Genomic DNA, 15,199 nt, shown 5'->3' on the forward strand with positions numbered 1-15,199 from the left:
AAAGACACACTTTGAAGCAGAACAGGAACTACAAGCGCTATGGGGAAAAAACATAGAGGTATTAAGCACACACACACACACACACACACACACACACACACACCAAGAAACGATCATTAAAGAGCGAGATAGAAAAACATGTCCGAAATGAAATGAAGTTTGTGTTTTTTGTTTCCTTTTCACTCGTAAGTATCTTGTGTGAATGTTTCGAAGTGTCTCAGCGCCTTCGTGTGTTTCAGACGGATCACTGATTTGTCTTTTAATCTGTTTAGATGATGTGACAAGATTTATAAATCACCAGCAATGTTTTCTTGTGTGTGTGTGTGTGTTTAGAAACATATCCAACAACCCCCTGACGCATGTGTATGAGGACCAGTTTGACAGTTTCATCAATCTCCAATCGCTGTGAGTTCAAATCATTAATCAGAGTACTGACGAGAGCGCTCGCTGTAGTCTCAGAGAAACACGTCTGCTGTCTGACGGGGTAATGAACCTGCGCGAGACTCCGTGCTCATTGTACACACGCTCACGTTTATATGCGTCTGTCTCTCACTAACCCTACAGTGATAAATGAACCTGTGTAGTATTGGGACGTGTGTATGGTACGGAGTATTCAGTGTGTTTATTAGGACCATACATTACTCTAAAACAACTCTCGACTTCTCAGTCTATTAGACGCTCGGAATCAGCTCTGGTTTCAGATTCATTAATACAGCACTGGATGGCTCTAGAGGTCTAGCTGCAGAACCCATAGTCTTCACTGTGGTTCTGGAACAGTAGATAGCTGAGTGCCAGGCTGTAAAAACCACAGCAGATCATCAAAATCCAGAGCATGGCTCGAGAACCACCCTGGACTTCTTACCCCAGCTTTAGTCCAGTAATCAGTGAACCTCTAAAAGCAAAGGTGCACCATCACAGCTGGTGAAGGCTCTAGAATTTCTTTAACTGTACATTTCTTCGTGCAACACCAATATCCTCATTGTGGGTCTATGCTGTTCAGTGCAGCTCAAGACTTAGCAGAACCACATCAAACTGTAGAACCACTTTGGAGCAGCTCCTCATCCACAGTATTGGACATCTCTAGGTTTCTTGGTGCAGGTAGTATCCTTGTAATAGCTCTAAAAACCTAATTTAGTTTAGTTTATTATGTTTGTAAAACCCTCATAATGGCTTTAGTAGCACTTTGGACTTTTGGAGCAGCTCTAGACTCATCACTGTGGGGTGGACAGCTCCAGATCTAGATCAGACCAGTTCTAGAACCAACATTGAAATTCCTTGACTGTGAATTCTGTGAAATTCTGTGACTTTAATTCTAGAACCAACAGAAATTCTGTGACTTTAAACCCCAGATAAAACTACAGGGTTATGATCGGAAGGTTGTGGGTTCAAACCCCAGCAACACCACGTTGACACTGTTGAGCCCTTGGACAACACTCTTAACCCTACATGCTCCAGGGGGCTGTAGCCTGGCAGACCCTGCACTCTGACCCCAGCTTTTTAACTGGAACATGTGCTCTGAGGTCCATGTGAAAAATAATGAAATATTATTTTACTATCTCTAGACAAAATCCAGATTTTTGTGATGCAGCTAGTATCGTTGTAACACCCAAGTCTCCCTTAGTTTCTCTCTTAAACCCACCTCATAGCTCTAAAACTGATCAGGACTCTTTGCAGTGGCTCAGGACTCACTAGTGCACCAGTGGACAGCTCTCGACAAAATCTAGATTTCTTGGTGCAGCCGTTGTCCTTGCAGTAAGGATCTTTAAACAGCTTAGTGAAGCTTAAGACTGTTTAGTTTAGGTCTAAAACCACTCTGGATGTCTTGGAGCAGCTCTAGACTCATCAATGCAGCTTGGAACCCATCACCAGAAGAGTAGGCGACTCCAGAACCAACTCTAGACCCTCCAGTGTGGATTGAGCTGCTCGGAGCTCCTCAGTATGATTCTAGACAGCTTAATGTGAATTCTGAGAGTGATGTTCAGAAGGCACTCATCTCCTTAAGCCTTAACCCAAACCCTTAAGCCTTAATGTATTAGCTAGATATCAGTTACAATTTGTATTAATCTGTTTCAAACAACTAATAACTTAATCTTAAATACATTGAGTAGTTGTTATAGTAACAGAACATCTCAGAAACTCACATACCTCTAAATGTTTTTTGGTGTAAATTTAATGTTCTCATCATGTAGTTCTGAGGAACTGAGTGTAATCTGATGAAGCTGCTATTTTGTGCTATCTGATGAAGCTGCTAAACAGTTTATTTACAGATAAAGTAAACTGTAAAAGGTTCTTCGGATGTTATGTTGAATTATTCAGCCAGTTCAATTGTATTTATTTACACGCTGAGTTACCTTATCAGAAGAGAATGTTGGTTTGGACATACCAGCTTATGCACGCTGATGTAAAACCTACTAAACTTGTCCCGCTGTGGTCTCGATGCAGCTTAAACCTGGCGATGTCACGATTGTGTGTGAATTTCCTGTTTCCAAAAGCTACCACATCTGTTTGTGATGTTACCAGACGTGGGGGTAACTGGGTACATGTACAATCTTGTTATTGTACTTAAGCACATATTTCACAAATCAGTACAGTTGTTTAATTAGAGAATACTTTTTACTGTTACTCCACTCAAGAGTACAGCAGTTATCTGTACTTTTACTCAGCTCTAAAATCTACAATTCTGCATGGTGTTGTGTTACATGTAACTACAGTCGTGTGTAGTATTTCAGGCAGGAAATGAAGCAGTATGTGTGAGACTTGCCTTTATTTCGAGACAGCGGCAACAATAGCACGAGAGAGAGAGAGAGAGAGAGACAGAAAGTGAGAGAGATTTTACTATAAGAAAAGACGTCTGGGAGTCTGAAATACAAGCCCTGTATTTTTGCTACTTGAAGGCGAGTAGTTCTGTGCTTTTACTCAAGTACACAAGTAAATGAAGGACTTTTACTCGAGTTATATTTGCGCTAGAGAATTTCTACTTTTACTTAAGTACAGGATTTGTGCACTTTGCCCACCTCTGGATGTAACACTGTGCTTGTTGCAGGAGTATGGAGGAGGTGGAAATTCCCAACATCAGCATCCGCATGTTTCACTTCCTCGGCAACCTGTCCCACATGTGAGCGCTCTCACCATCAGTCACTATTCACTATGTACACTATACAACATAAACATACGAATAAAAAGTAAAAGCTTAACACTAAGCTGAAACTGAAATAAAAAAAAGTAAGGAGTCTCCAGTGTCAAGTTTTCCAAAATCTTTAGGACCGAGACGTCATCAGTAAAAATGTCTGTCCTGTCCTAGACTCAGCTGAAAAGTTAAACAAAGCAAAAAGAAGGAAAGTATAAATATTAATCTGACAAAACAATTGACGCTAATGAAGCCGGAGTGTCGCAAGGAGGTTTGAGTTTATGTGTGAGGGTTTATCATTACCTTTAGCTTTTAAAGGTGAGATTATGAATTAAACATTTACAGAAGGGACAAGAAGAAAAAGAGAGTTAAAGACTCGGCACTTCAACAAGAACAGATCCTCCGTGTTATCGAAGGCAACACTTCGCCAGACATTTCTGCCTAAAGGAAATGTCAGTGAGATCACGGTCAGTTATTTTCACATCAACCTCAAAAGGATGAACTGAATCTGACCCTTTAGATCTTTTATGGGCAAATCAACCTTTTCACTCAGAGAGGACTTCTGAAATATCAGCCATTTGCACATGAACAAAAGTGAAATAAAAAAAAAAAACTTATTCTTAGAAATTCCACATTTACAGTGACCAGGCACACACATGTTAATGTCAGCCGAACCAAAATACAGATACACAGTTGATTGTGTAAATGACAGAGAGTTAGAACTGGGAGACAACGAAACCTGGAACTAAAAATCACTAAGCTATTATTAAAAGCCTAGAAAGCATGGAGGTCTGAATCTGGGGAGGTAAAGTGAGGAACAGGGGAACCGAGTTACCTACAGTCTAAAGAACCGTCCATCATTGTGTTTCTCTATGAACGTTTCATGAGAACTCTTTACTGGAAGCTAAACTCCTGTATCAGGAGGGGGTGGTGTGGTCAAATCTGTCAGTCGTTTCTAAAACTCTCCTGTTTAACTGAATCATTTGCTTTCATGGCTTTCATGAGAGGTTTTGTGTGTTTGTATTGTACCTTCAGTTCTCTTCTTTTTGATATATGTCAAAAGCCCTGCTTGAACTGTTGTCTTGGTCATTGTGAAAATGCGAACAGTGAGAAAAATGATGCAAACCCGTGAGCTTGTGAGCAGAGTCTTACAATATTGAATTCTGATTGGCTAATCGTCGTTATTTATAGTTCGTAGATGATCATATATAGATAGTTTTAATATTAAATTTCATTACAAATTTTACACAATACACAGCATTATTAATCTGAAGGGCACTGGTGGCTCAGTGGAGGTGTTTCGCCTGCCATGTGGAAGGCCCGGGTTCGATTCCCAGCCAGTGCCCAAACCCCCCAGACACTGGATGCAGTGCCGGTCCCAAGCCCGGATAAAGGGGGGGGTGGTTGCGCCAGGAAGGGTATCCGGAGTAAAACCTGTGCCAAGTTGTAGTGCGGCGACCCCTCTCCGGGAGCAGCCGAAAGAACAACAACATTATTAATCTAAAAGGGGATGGTAAGGGGGGGTTTACAGAGGGTTTTGTCATTGGTTTTTAAGGGGGCGGGGGGGGGGAGGCAAATTGAACAATTAAGAATAATTGTTCTTAAATTGTTCTTAAATCTAAACAGCATATTAACAAATTAGGGTTTTAGAAACAAGAGATCTAATTTGCAAACTATTTCAAAAAACAATAAAGAAGAGTAAAAAAAGTAAAGTAAATAAAAAAGTAAGATACAGATATGAAAATTATAAAGGAAGAACCTAGAAAAAAATTGGAATTGAAAAACTGGAGACCTAAAATGTTTAAAAAACAAAACTGTGTATGTTTTAAAAATGTTTAAAGAACAGTCACTTAATTACAAAACTATGTATACGGCCATTAAAATGAGAAAATAATAGAAAATTAATAAAAGAAAAGGTAATTCTGGGTTTAATCTATCTGTCTATTTATCTGTCACTTGTTTCTTTCTTTCTTTGACTGAAGCTATTTTAAACGTTTCGAGTACTGCACCTATTCCCCGAACGTGCGGAGCTGCAAGCCGAACACCGACGGCATCTCGTCCTTCGAGAACCTGCTGGCTAACATCATCCTGCGCGTGTTCGTTTGGGTCGTGGCCTTCATTATCTGTTTCGGGAACGTGTTTGTGATCTGTCTGCGTTCCTGCGTTGCTTCGGAGAATGAGCATCACACGATGGCCATCAAATCGCTCTGCTGTGAGTCTGTCACATTCCAACGGGATTATACATGTAGTGTTTTTGGAGTGGGTGTGTCTCTATTTGACATAAAGACACACCCACTCAAAGGAATTATAGTTCCATATATGAACATAAGGATACGCCCACTTAGTGGAATTATAATATCCATAATTGTACATAAGGACACACCCACTGTGATTAATGATCAATTTTACATGTGGACATAAAAACACACACGCTCAGTTATTCTCATGTCCATATATGGATAGGTGTGCTCGTATATGTGGTGTATAGTGACGTTCTCAGCTCTCTGATAGGTGCAGACTGTCTGATGGGCGTGTACCTTTTCTTCATCGGCGCTTTCGATGTGAAATACTGTGGGGAGTATAACCGCCACGCCCACGTCTGGATGGAGAGCCTGTCCTGTCAGCTGATTGGCTCCCTGGCACTGCTCTCCACCGAGGTGTCGGTGATGATGCTGACGTATATGACACTGGAGAAGTACGTGTGCATCGTCTTCCCGTTCCATCATTACCGCTCCGGACGCAAGCGCACGCTCTGCTCGCTCTCCTCCATCTGGGCTTTTGGCTTCGTCCTGGCACTTGCCCCGTTCTGCGACAGACACACGTTTGGGAACTTCTACGGCCGCAACGGGGTGTGTTTCCCGCTGCACTCGGACCAGGCGGAGAAGCCGGGGGCTCGCTGCTACTCCACCAGCATCTTCCTGGGTGGGACACCACGTCCATTTGTTCTCATAAAGAGCACGATTTACTCAGAACACATTAATTAAATGCTCATTTTTTTAAATAAAGTACTTTAAAATACAAAATGTGTTCTGAAGTGTCAAAAAAGCAATAAAATACTTAATTTGTGATTTCATGTTTGCTAGTTAGGAGGTTAAAGGTGTAAAAATAACAGGTATTGCTAGGCAACAGAGGGAAATATGGACTATGAGAGACTATTTCAAAACAGACTATGACTATTTTATAGAGAAATGGACAATTTCATATTCAGGGCAAAATATTCTAGTCATCAGGGGCTGTGAGAGGTTTCTTTACTAGTCCAGAGGTAAGCGATGAATGCATAATGATATAGATTTATGAATGAGAGCAGTTATCTTGGCCACAATTCCAAGTGTAAAAGTAGATAACAAAGAACAAGGGGGAAACCTAAGAAGGCAAAGAAAGACCACGCTGTTTATGTGGTTTGTGTCTTTGGAGTTTTGTATGTAGCAGCAGTGAGCTTCATAGTACATTCAGGCCCCTCTGTTTGTTAACGTAATGTGTGTGTATGTAAGTCCAGTAAGCAACGTTAACACAGTCACAAAGTTACAAATACCCGGGTCCGTGTGGACATGGAGTGGCCGAATACAGATATGGTGCAACTGAGGTCTTGTGTATCATTCACCTGATCTAATCAAACTTGTATGGTAGGTAGAACGTTATGTAGTTTAGCCTGGGTACCATGTGTTGGTGTTTGGTGGGGTGGAACTTACCCTGGACACTAGATGAGAGCAAAACTAAGGCATGAGTTTGGGGCAGTAAAGGCTGCCTTGTTGGCCTCTAGTGCCAGCAGAGGGCTGGGATGCTGCATGGCATTGATCAGACGGAGGAGAGCACACTTTGAGTGGGCAGGGCATGGCTTGTACCTGATGTGAGGGTCACTTCAATGATCCCTGTGGAGTGTTAGGGTGTGGTGATTCAGGGTCATCTTCACAGGGGCTGAGCAGGAAGCAGGTCTTGGAGCAAAGCTTTGCTGTCTGCTGTGGGGAGTGGTCCTGTTGGCTTCACCTTCGACACCCTGGTGTGGTATAACCTGCTATGAGGTTATGTAAGGCATTAGGTAGATCCACCCCTGCCTTCTTGGCTTTGGATCTGCTAACTGCATTGATCATGCTAACATTGACGCCTCCTCCTGATGGTGGAAATTTATTGTACTGCACTCCTGCATGTGTAGCTTAGCGCCCAGTTTGTTCCCTTACTTGCTACACCCTAATGGTGATCTTGTGTTCTGTCACGGGAAGCTGGAGGGAAGGGTGTAATGGTCAGCACCCACCATCTGAAAATGATAATCGACAAATATATATATATATATATATATATATATATATATATATATATATATATAGTTCTTTTTTTGTCCCCCAGGGTACACATTTAAAGATACAGAATGACTTCAAAGCTTCATGAACACCTATCATTACATATTGCGTCGATAAGGCAGGGGGGCCTTCATGTGAATCGCTGCTTTAACCTTGTGGTCTGGTTTTGTTTCAGGTCTGAACCTGTTTGCGTTCATCCTGATCGTCTTCTCCTACTCCAGCATGTTCTACTCTATCCAGAAAACCGCCAAGTCCGCCAGACAGACAAGTTTTGACCTCGAGGTGTCCGTGGCCAAGCGGTTCTTCTTCATTGTCTTTACTGACGCCATCTGCTGGATCCCCATCTTCCTGCTCAAGATCCTCTCGCTACTGCAAGTGCAGATCACCGGTAGGTGTGAGTGCACACACACACACACACACACACACACACACAGGTAGCTTGTGTTTGATGCAGATAACACAACACAGTCTGTGTCTCAGTCCTTTCTCCGTGTGTGTGCGTTCAGGAACACTTATCCTGTGGGTGGTGATCTTCATTCTGCCCATCAACAGCGCTCTGAACCCGATCCTCTACACCATCACCACCAGCGCCTTCCAGGAGCGCCTCCGAGTGTGTGTGCGCTTCCGCTGTGTGGACAACCATTAACACACACACACACACACACACACACACACAAAGCCATAATCAGAGCTGTCTTCAGGTCGAGGTTTGATCAAAAACCATCAGGAGACTTTGTGAGGTTTGGATTCTTTATGACGCGTTACAAACCTTTTATTTTCAACTCTGAGCATCAATCCAGCAATCAGAATCGCTCTCACACACATTCATACACACTCGCACAGCAGAATTATAGCATCCAGTTTGACAAGCTCGCAGAAATAAAACAGTATAATTTCACAATGTTAACATTATATTATTATATCTAGAAATAATTAAGCTCATTAAAATGTTCGGCTCTAGTCACAGGAAATAGAGTATTTTGTGTTCAGATTCTAATCCCACCCCCTGATTCTGATTGATTTAAGCATTAAGTGACCCCCAGTGTGCTAATTGGTGGATTGCTTAATGTGTGATAATTATTGTTTTATTTCTCTTTTCATCTTTGCAAGCGACCCATTTGTAAATACGAATATGCAAAAATATGTGAACATACACGTACGACACGTGATTAAAGTCACATGACCATCTGATTAAACGTCTTGTCTTTTGTCTTCCTTTCTCCATCGTTATCTTGTCCTCTTTGATCTTCTCTCATCTTCTATGTATCGACCAATCACAGCTCAGCCCAGGTTCCTCCATGTTCTTAAACAGCTACGAAGAGCAGAGATGATGCTGATGTGTAAGAGGGTCGTATAGTGTATGTGTTGGACAGAATGAGGCCGAGTCCGTGTGTGTGTGTGTGTGTGTGTGTGTGTGTGAAGGTTTTTCTTTTTTTATTGGAATGACACTGGAAATGGATGCCACTTGTCCTCTGTGTGTAAACACTCCATCCTGAACCTGTGTGCACCCTCACACACTTCAGCAGCTCAGAACTTCAATAAACACTCCAACATTTCCAGGATAATCTCCGTCACCACAGTATAATCGCTCCATCAGCTACTTCTCTGTGTTTCAGTCTCTCACTCTCGCTTTACTTACAACCTCGTATAAAGAAAAGAAGAAAAGAAAAGAAACTTACTGCCACGGCTAAAATAAAATGTGAAACACGGTCCCTTGGCTCGGTGTGATCCAGAGGTCAGAACGTTAAAAGATAACCTTTAAAAAAACACACACGAGAACAGCGGAACATTCCCCAGAGAAGGTGCACACGCTCTATGTTCCCCCTCAGATATTCTCATTTATTTAGGGATAAAGCAGCAGCAGCTAAGCCCGGGCGAGAACTCATCGCCATTCAATCTTCCTTTACAATTTACTTCTGAGATTTTCAGATTCGTCTCTAGGAGATCATGACACCTCTGTGGGAAGGACTCAGCTTTCACGTCACAAGTCCGGCTTATTAAGGACCGTCTAAATGTCTCAAAATTCCATCAAAATATTTGTTGACCCCCTTCTCAAGTCAAGAGCTCAGGATTTAACCAAAGAGAGGAGAAGATGAGGACTGAGTGCCAGCACCAAACTTCATGTGATCTCCAAATTGGTTCATCATGGTGGTATAGAGTGCTGGATGAGGAATAATGCTTACTGATAGATTTAATCTAGCATTATTGCAAATGAATAAAATGAATAAATTAATAAAAGATCCTGAAGCTCATGTGGATGAGCATCTCCTCAGGGTAGAAAGATCGCTGCTTCAAGCCCCAGTCAGGACTCCTCCACCAAACACTTTGAGCCATGTATTAAGGACAAATCTCCAATAAGCAGCACCACCACCCAGTCCTGTAGAGTTACAGTCTCTGGTATATGTCCCTCGTTTGAATCGCTATGTTTTACTTTGTCTGTAGGACCGGGTTACATACTGTATATAAAGGTGAAAAGCTTTGTAGAAGAGCTCACTAGTATGAGATCCAGTAGTTCACATGGAGTTGGGAGGTTGGAGGGTCAAACCCCATCCAGAATATCAGGATATGAGTGTAAACAGCTCAGGACCATGTAGCAAAACAAGTGATGTGGAAGGTGCTGGAGGATGTAACCCAAGGCGAACCAAAGGTTTACAAAAAGGTTCATCACCTTTACACTTTCTGGGATTACCTGATGAGTAGCTTTGACTTCTTCCAGAAGTTCCCCATACCTTTGCTTTACACTTCTCTAACTGACATTTTTCAGCAAAGTGAAAGAGGCTAGCCGGATTCTGAACCAGCAACCTTTCAGTCCAGAGGCGTGGGGTCATACCCTAGAGTGCTTCATTGAGCGACTGGTCTCAAAGCCCCTTTGTCTTTTAAAATGACACACAAAGAACAACAAGAACCCCAACACTCCACCCTGTTTGTTGCTTCATGATAATTCTTCTTCTCAAGTCTCACGCACCAGCAGAGACTAAAGAGTAAACATGATGTGTTCACATTTTGCTTTAAAACAGTTTACAGTTCCCTTTAAAACAATAAAATTCAACAGAATCAGATCAAATCCATGATTCTTAAATTCAATCCAAATTTTTGTTCAAGAAAGTTTCAGTGCATGGTCAGAAATTTGAAATCATTTGGATTGCATTAAGAATTATAGATTTTAAAAAGTTTAGGAAGTTAATTAAAAAGTAACTTCTTAAGCTTCTTAAACTTAAGTTACTTTTTAATTATGTAAAACCTCATGCCCCTTTAAACTAAATAAAATAGTAATGAGGTTCCACAAAGTTCTATCCTCGGCCCTCTGTGATGTTGTGCGAGAAACTTCAAACCAGGATCACGCTCACAATCGATGGAAGTCAACTACGAACACAAAAGTCTTTTCAAACGCAGACGCCTGTTCTGAGCAATCAATATGAACACAAGCGCAATATTGATTTCTGTCCGGAGTGTAGAGCTACAGCATGATCAGAGTGATGAGAAGTTTTTATACAAAGAGGTCAAATCAGGAACAGTTCAGAAGATCAGGAAGAAGAGCCTCTATGCTTCAGGAACTGAACCTGAGAAAACATCATCCAGGAACAAAATTAAAAATTTAACGAAAAGAACAGATCAGTCAAGATGGACAAGAGGAAAAAATGACCGCGTCAGCCGCCTCGTTAATAACGTCAGTTATCCCTATACAGCCTCGAAAACCTGAAGCAATTATCGCTTTTATTAATAGTCACAACTCGTTCTCATTCAGAGCGCAGGACAGGTTCTGTATTTACAGACACATCAACAGTTTTTTTGTGAATATTATGAAGTTAGATTAGTTTAAAAAAAGTTACATTTATACTAATTTATGCACATTCATTGTCATGGATTAATAATCCATTAAAAAAATTCAGTGTACTTTGTTAACATTATTTACATATAATATACATATTATTGATATGATTTTAAGATGTGTTCATGTTAATGAAACTGATCTAAAAAGGTTTAAAAATAAATACAAGTATGTGGAAGTAAAACACACACACACACACACACACAAATCCTCTGTATACAGTGGAACCTTGAGCTGGTATTCCGAAACACTCGTAAACCAAATTAAATTTTCCCATAAGAAATAATAGAAACTCAAATTATTCGTTCCACAGTCCGAAAAAAAAAAACAACATAAAAATAACTAACACAAAATATTTAGTAAAAATAAAACAAATTAACCTGCACTTTACCTAAAAATAAAAATAAAGTGTTTCTGCTTACGCGTGCAGGCACTGTGTGTGGGTGTGTGTGTGTGTAAAGCTCTTCCAGTTCCGAGAGAGTGTAAACCGTCACAGTGTCAAATTATGCGCGTGCACACACATAACAGAGGCTGAGGAAGAAAAAATAATTTTTAACTATATAACCATTTTGTAAACCTTTATTATACAATTTATGTTTTATTCTTATTTAAATTTCACATAAACACACATTAACAGAGAAACTGTTTTGTCTGAAAAAATAAGCAAGGAACATCGTTAATGACACTCGTGTGAGCCCATACCAACAGAATCACTGCTGTAAAGTAAAACAAACAAACAAATGAATCTACACTTTACCTTTAAAAAGAATTGTGATAGAGCAGTGTTTCTGTAAAAAGCAGAGTGTGTGTTTGTGTGTGTGAAGCAGAGAGGGGTTATAAGAAACAGTACACGCGTGCTGTACACACGCACTTACAAAAACAAAAAAAAATGTTTTACACACACGTGGTCACAGTGTTATAGTAAACAGTACACGCGTGCATGGATGTTGATTATACCAGTGAGAGACGTGCACTAAGACCCAGCAGGGGAGACGATTTAACCACAATTTTGCAGCGCAAAAGAGAGAAAAAACGTTGGCTCAGTTGTGTTCACGTGACGCTCTGCGTCAAAACAAGAAACGCTTGCAATATATGATACTCGGTACTCGTAAACCAAGACTTGTTCGTTTTCCAAGTCAATATTTATCAAAAATTTTTGCTCGTCTTGCGGAACACTCGCAAACCACGTTACTCGTAATCTGAGGTTCCACTGCACGTGTTTTGGATTAAATGTTTTTTTATCCCCAATGTCTTGTTTATTGTGTTGTATCTCCAGCCAGGATTCAAGTCCTACACCATGCAGTGTCAGAAATCATACAGGATCATAGAAGAAGAAATACACCGTCTGGCCAAAAGAAACAAAAAAACTATTTGAGAAGTGTCAAAATATTTTGCTGCATCAACCAAAGAAAACAAATAAGGAGATTTAAAATGACTGGAACTTGACTAAGTGTGGTGAGAACTCACAGGATTGGGACTAAACAGCGGTGTGTCCATAATAAAACCACTTGTTATTGAGACTCATCAGAATAAAGTCTTCAGTTTGTTAGGGATCATAAAGACTGGACTTTGAAGTGATGGAGAAAGGTCATGTGACCTGATGAGTCCAGACTGAGCCTATTCCAGAGTGATGGGCGTGTCAGGGTGAGAAGGGAAGGACATGAAGCGATGCTCCCATCATGCATAGTGTCCACTGTACAAGCCTCTGGAGACAGTGTTATGATCTGGGGTTGATCAGTTACTCAGGTCTAGACTCAGTAACGTTATTTTTGCTCAGGCAGTGTGTAATAAAATAAAAGAGAAGAAAAACTATTTAATTTCTTTTTTTATTAATTATCTCAGGACACGTCACTGAGTTGATAAAAATAATAATAAAAAAGTCAATAGTGTAAGCCAACAAAAAAATAAAAATTTGAATTTCTCTGTTAGCTTTAGTTTAATTTTTTTTAAACATACAAATAGCAGAAATAAATTATACTGACATGTCAGCTGAATTTAAGGCACATGTGGCGTGCACACACACACACACACACACACAGACACACACACAATTGATGAGTGAATTAAAGCATTACTTTACAGCCATAAATACAAATCAAAATACTGATGATAAATCAAAAAATGACACACACACACACACACACACACACACATTTATATACAGTAATGTACACAACCTTTCCATAAATACACCAATATTATTTCTTTATTTCTTAGCTGATTGTTTTTATGAAACCATTTTATTTATTAAACTACACGCCATTAACAGCGCTGTTGTGTTCATGTGTATCTAATCTTATCCTAACGATACTCTCAGTCAGCACACACCTGTGTAATAATGACATCTGAAAACCCTGAGCCAGACCCTGCTGAAATGCTGACCAATCAAAACTCACTGAACATTACAAAAATATCATCATGTAATCAGAAGTGGGCGTGGCTTAACGCAATAACTATTACTCATTGCTCGTTACATGTCCGATGTCATAGTAGTTTTATTTTTATTGCTGTTATCTTATTATTCCGGTGCAGTCTGGGCTAATCTGTGTTGATCTGATCTGGTCTAATCTGGAGATGTCTAATCTAGTTTATTTTTAATCAGGGATATTTTAACCGGTTATAACCGATCTAATATCCTTAAGATTGTTTTTCTTTAGTCTGTAATATTATTCCTCTTTTTATCTGATATATTTAATCTAATTTTATTATTTTCAGTCTAATCTGGCTATGTTTTATATAGTCTGATCTAAATTTGTGTGACCTGGGCTAATCTAGTTTGCCTGAGCCAGCCTGGTCTAATCTGGTCTATTGTGATATGGTCCAATCTGGTTTGGTTTGATCTAGTCTTATTTGGTTTGCCCTGAGCTAATATAATATGTCTGATCTGTTGATCTGATCTGATCTAATCTGTAATCTGCAGATTGCACGGTTTAGTAAAATGCACAGAATAAAGTATTAATAAATTTTTATACTTCTGTCATTTATATGAAAATGACAAAATAAAAATAATCTAATGTTTTGAATTGCACTGAACACATCTGTGTAAAGAAATGAAAGGTCGAAATGGCTTTAGATCCTTAATTTTACTGTCTCTCTCTCTCTCTCTGACACACACACACACACACACACACACACACACACACAGGCATTGTGCATAATGCCTGATATTTACATCATTTGCACATTTGTTTATTTACATATTTGACTTCTGATTGGCTGTGAGCTTAAGACTTTATAGTTTAGAGAATTAACCATATCTGATCTCTAATCCAATCTAGCGTAATGTAATCCCATCTGATCTGGTGTTTCCCGATCTGATTCTATTCTTTGGTTCACAACTTTCTATTTCAAATCTAATCCAATCACTCATGTGTGTTGATTATGTCTGATCTCCGATCTGATCTAGTGCAATAAAATGTAATAGTGTTTCCATATGTGGTCCTATTATTTGGTTTACTTTCTATTTCTGATCTAATCTGGATCGATCTAAACAGGTCTGATCATGTATAATCTGATTTGGACCTTGTCTAATTTGGTTCAGTGTGATAAATCTAAACGTACCTAATCCATTTTAAAACGATCACATCTGTGTTTGTCTCTTCTGGATGGCTTTGGCACTTATCCTGCTGTTAATGTCTAATCTCTGAATATTTTATGTACAATCAGATCAGGTCTGTTCTAGTCTAATATTTAATATATTCTAATTCAGCAAAACACTGTTTTGAAGTGGCGTTTCCTAACTTTTTGTTTACAGTTTAGAGTAATCTCATTCAATCATTTTACGAAACTTCACATCAACGATTGATTACAATCAAGTCAAACGTTTTGGTTTGGTCCAATCTAATCTGATCTCATTTTAGTCTAGTGTATGTAAATTGACTCATCTAACCCTGTTGGACTGATCATCTTTGAACACTAATCTGTTTTTATGTGATCACTTCTAAAGTG

General features: G+C 39.8%; 2 protein-coding genes across 4 annotated transcripts in view; one reads left to right on the forward strand and one right to left on the reverse strand.

Annotated features, from left to right (window-relative positions):
• Nucleotides 1-8,549, forward strand: part of rxfp2l (relaxin family peptide receptor 2, like) — a 30,939-nt gene extending 22,390 nt beyond the window's left edge. Inside the window, exons 15-20 of the mRNA XM_053484997.1 lie at nucleotides 334-405; nucleotides 3,044-3,115; nucleotides 5,110-5,339; nucleotides 5,639-6,049; nucleotides 7,598-7,810; nucleotides 7,929-8,549. Of these exons, the coding sequence (XP_053340972.1) occupies nucleotides 334-405; nucleotides 3,044-3,115; nucleotides 5,110-5,339; nucleotides 5,639-6,049; nucleotides 7,598-7,810; nucleotides 7,929-8,068 (1,138 nt within the window). The 3' untranslated portion in view covers nucleotides 8,069-8,549. The remainder of the gene's footprint in view (nucleotides 1-333; nucleotides 406-3,043; nucleotides 3,116-5,109; nucleotides 5,340-5,638; nucleotides 6,050-7,597; nucleotides 7,811-7,928) is intronic.
• A 5,859-nt stretch (nucleotides 8,550-14,408) lies between these two features.
• Nucleotides 14,409-15,199, reverse strand: part of stard8 (StAR-related lipid transfer (START) domain containing 8) — a 30,247-nt gene continuing 29,456 nt past the window's right edge. For all 3 annotated transcript variants that reach the window (XM_053485511.1, XM_053485513.1, XM_053485512.1), the window contains one exon: nucleotides 14,409-15,199. This exon is cut by the window's right edge and continues 385 nt beyond it. The gene's annotated coding sequence lies outside the window, so the exon portion shown is untranslated.

This window comes from Clarias gariepinus, chromosome 24 (assembly GCF_024256425.1).
Source record: "Clarias gariepinus isolate MV-2021 ecotype Netherlands chromosome 24, CGAR_prim_01v2, whole genome shotgun sequence".
In the NCBI taxonomy this organism is placed as follows: domain Eukaryota; kingdom Metazoa; phylum Chordata; class Actinopteri; order Siluriformes; family Clariidae; genus Clarias; species Clarias gariepinus.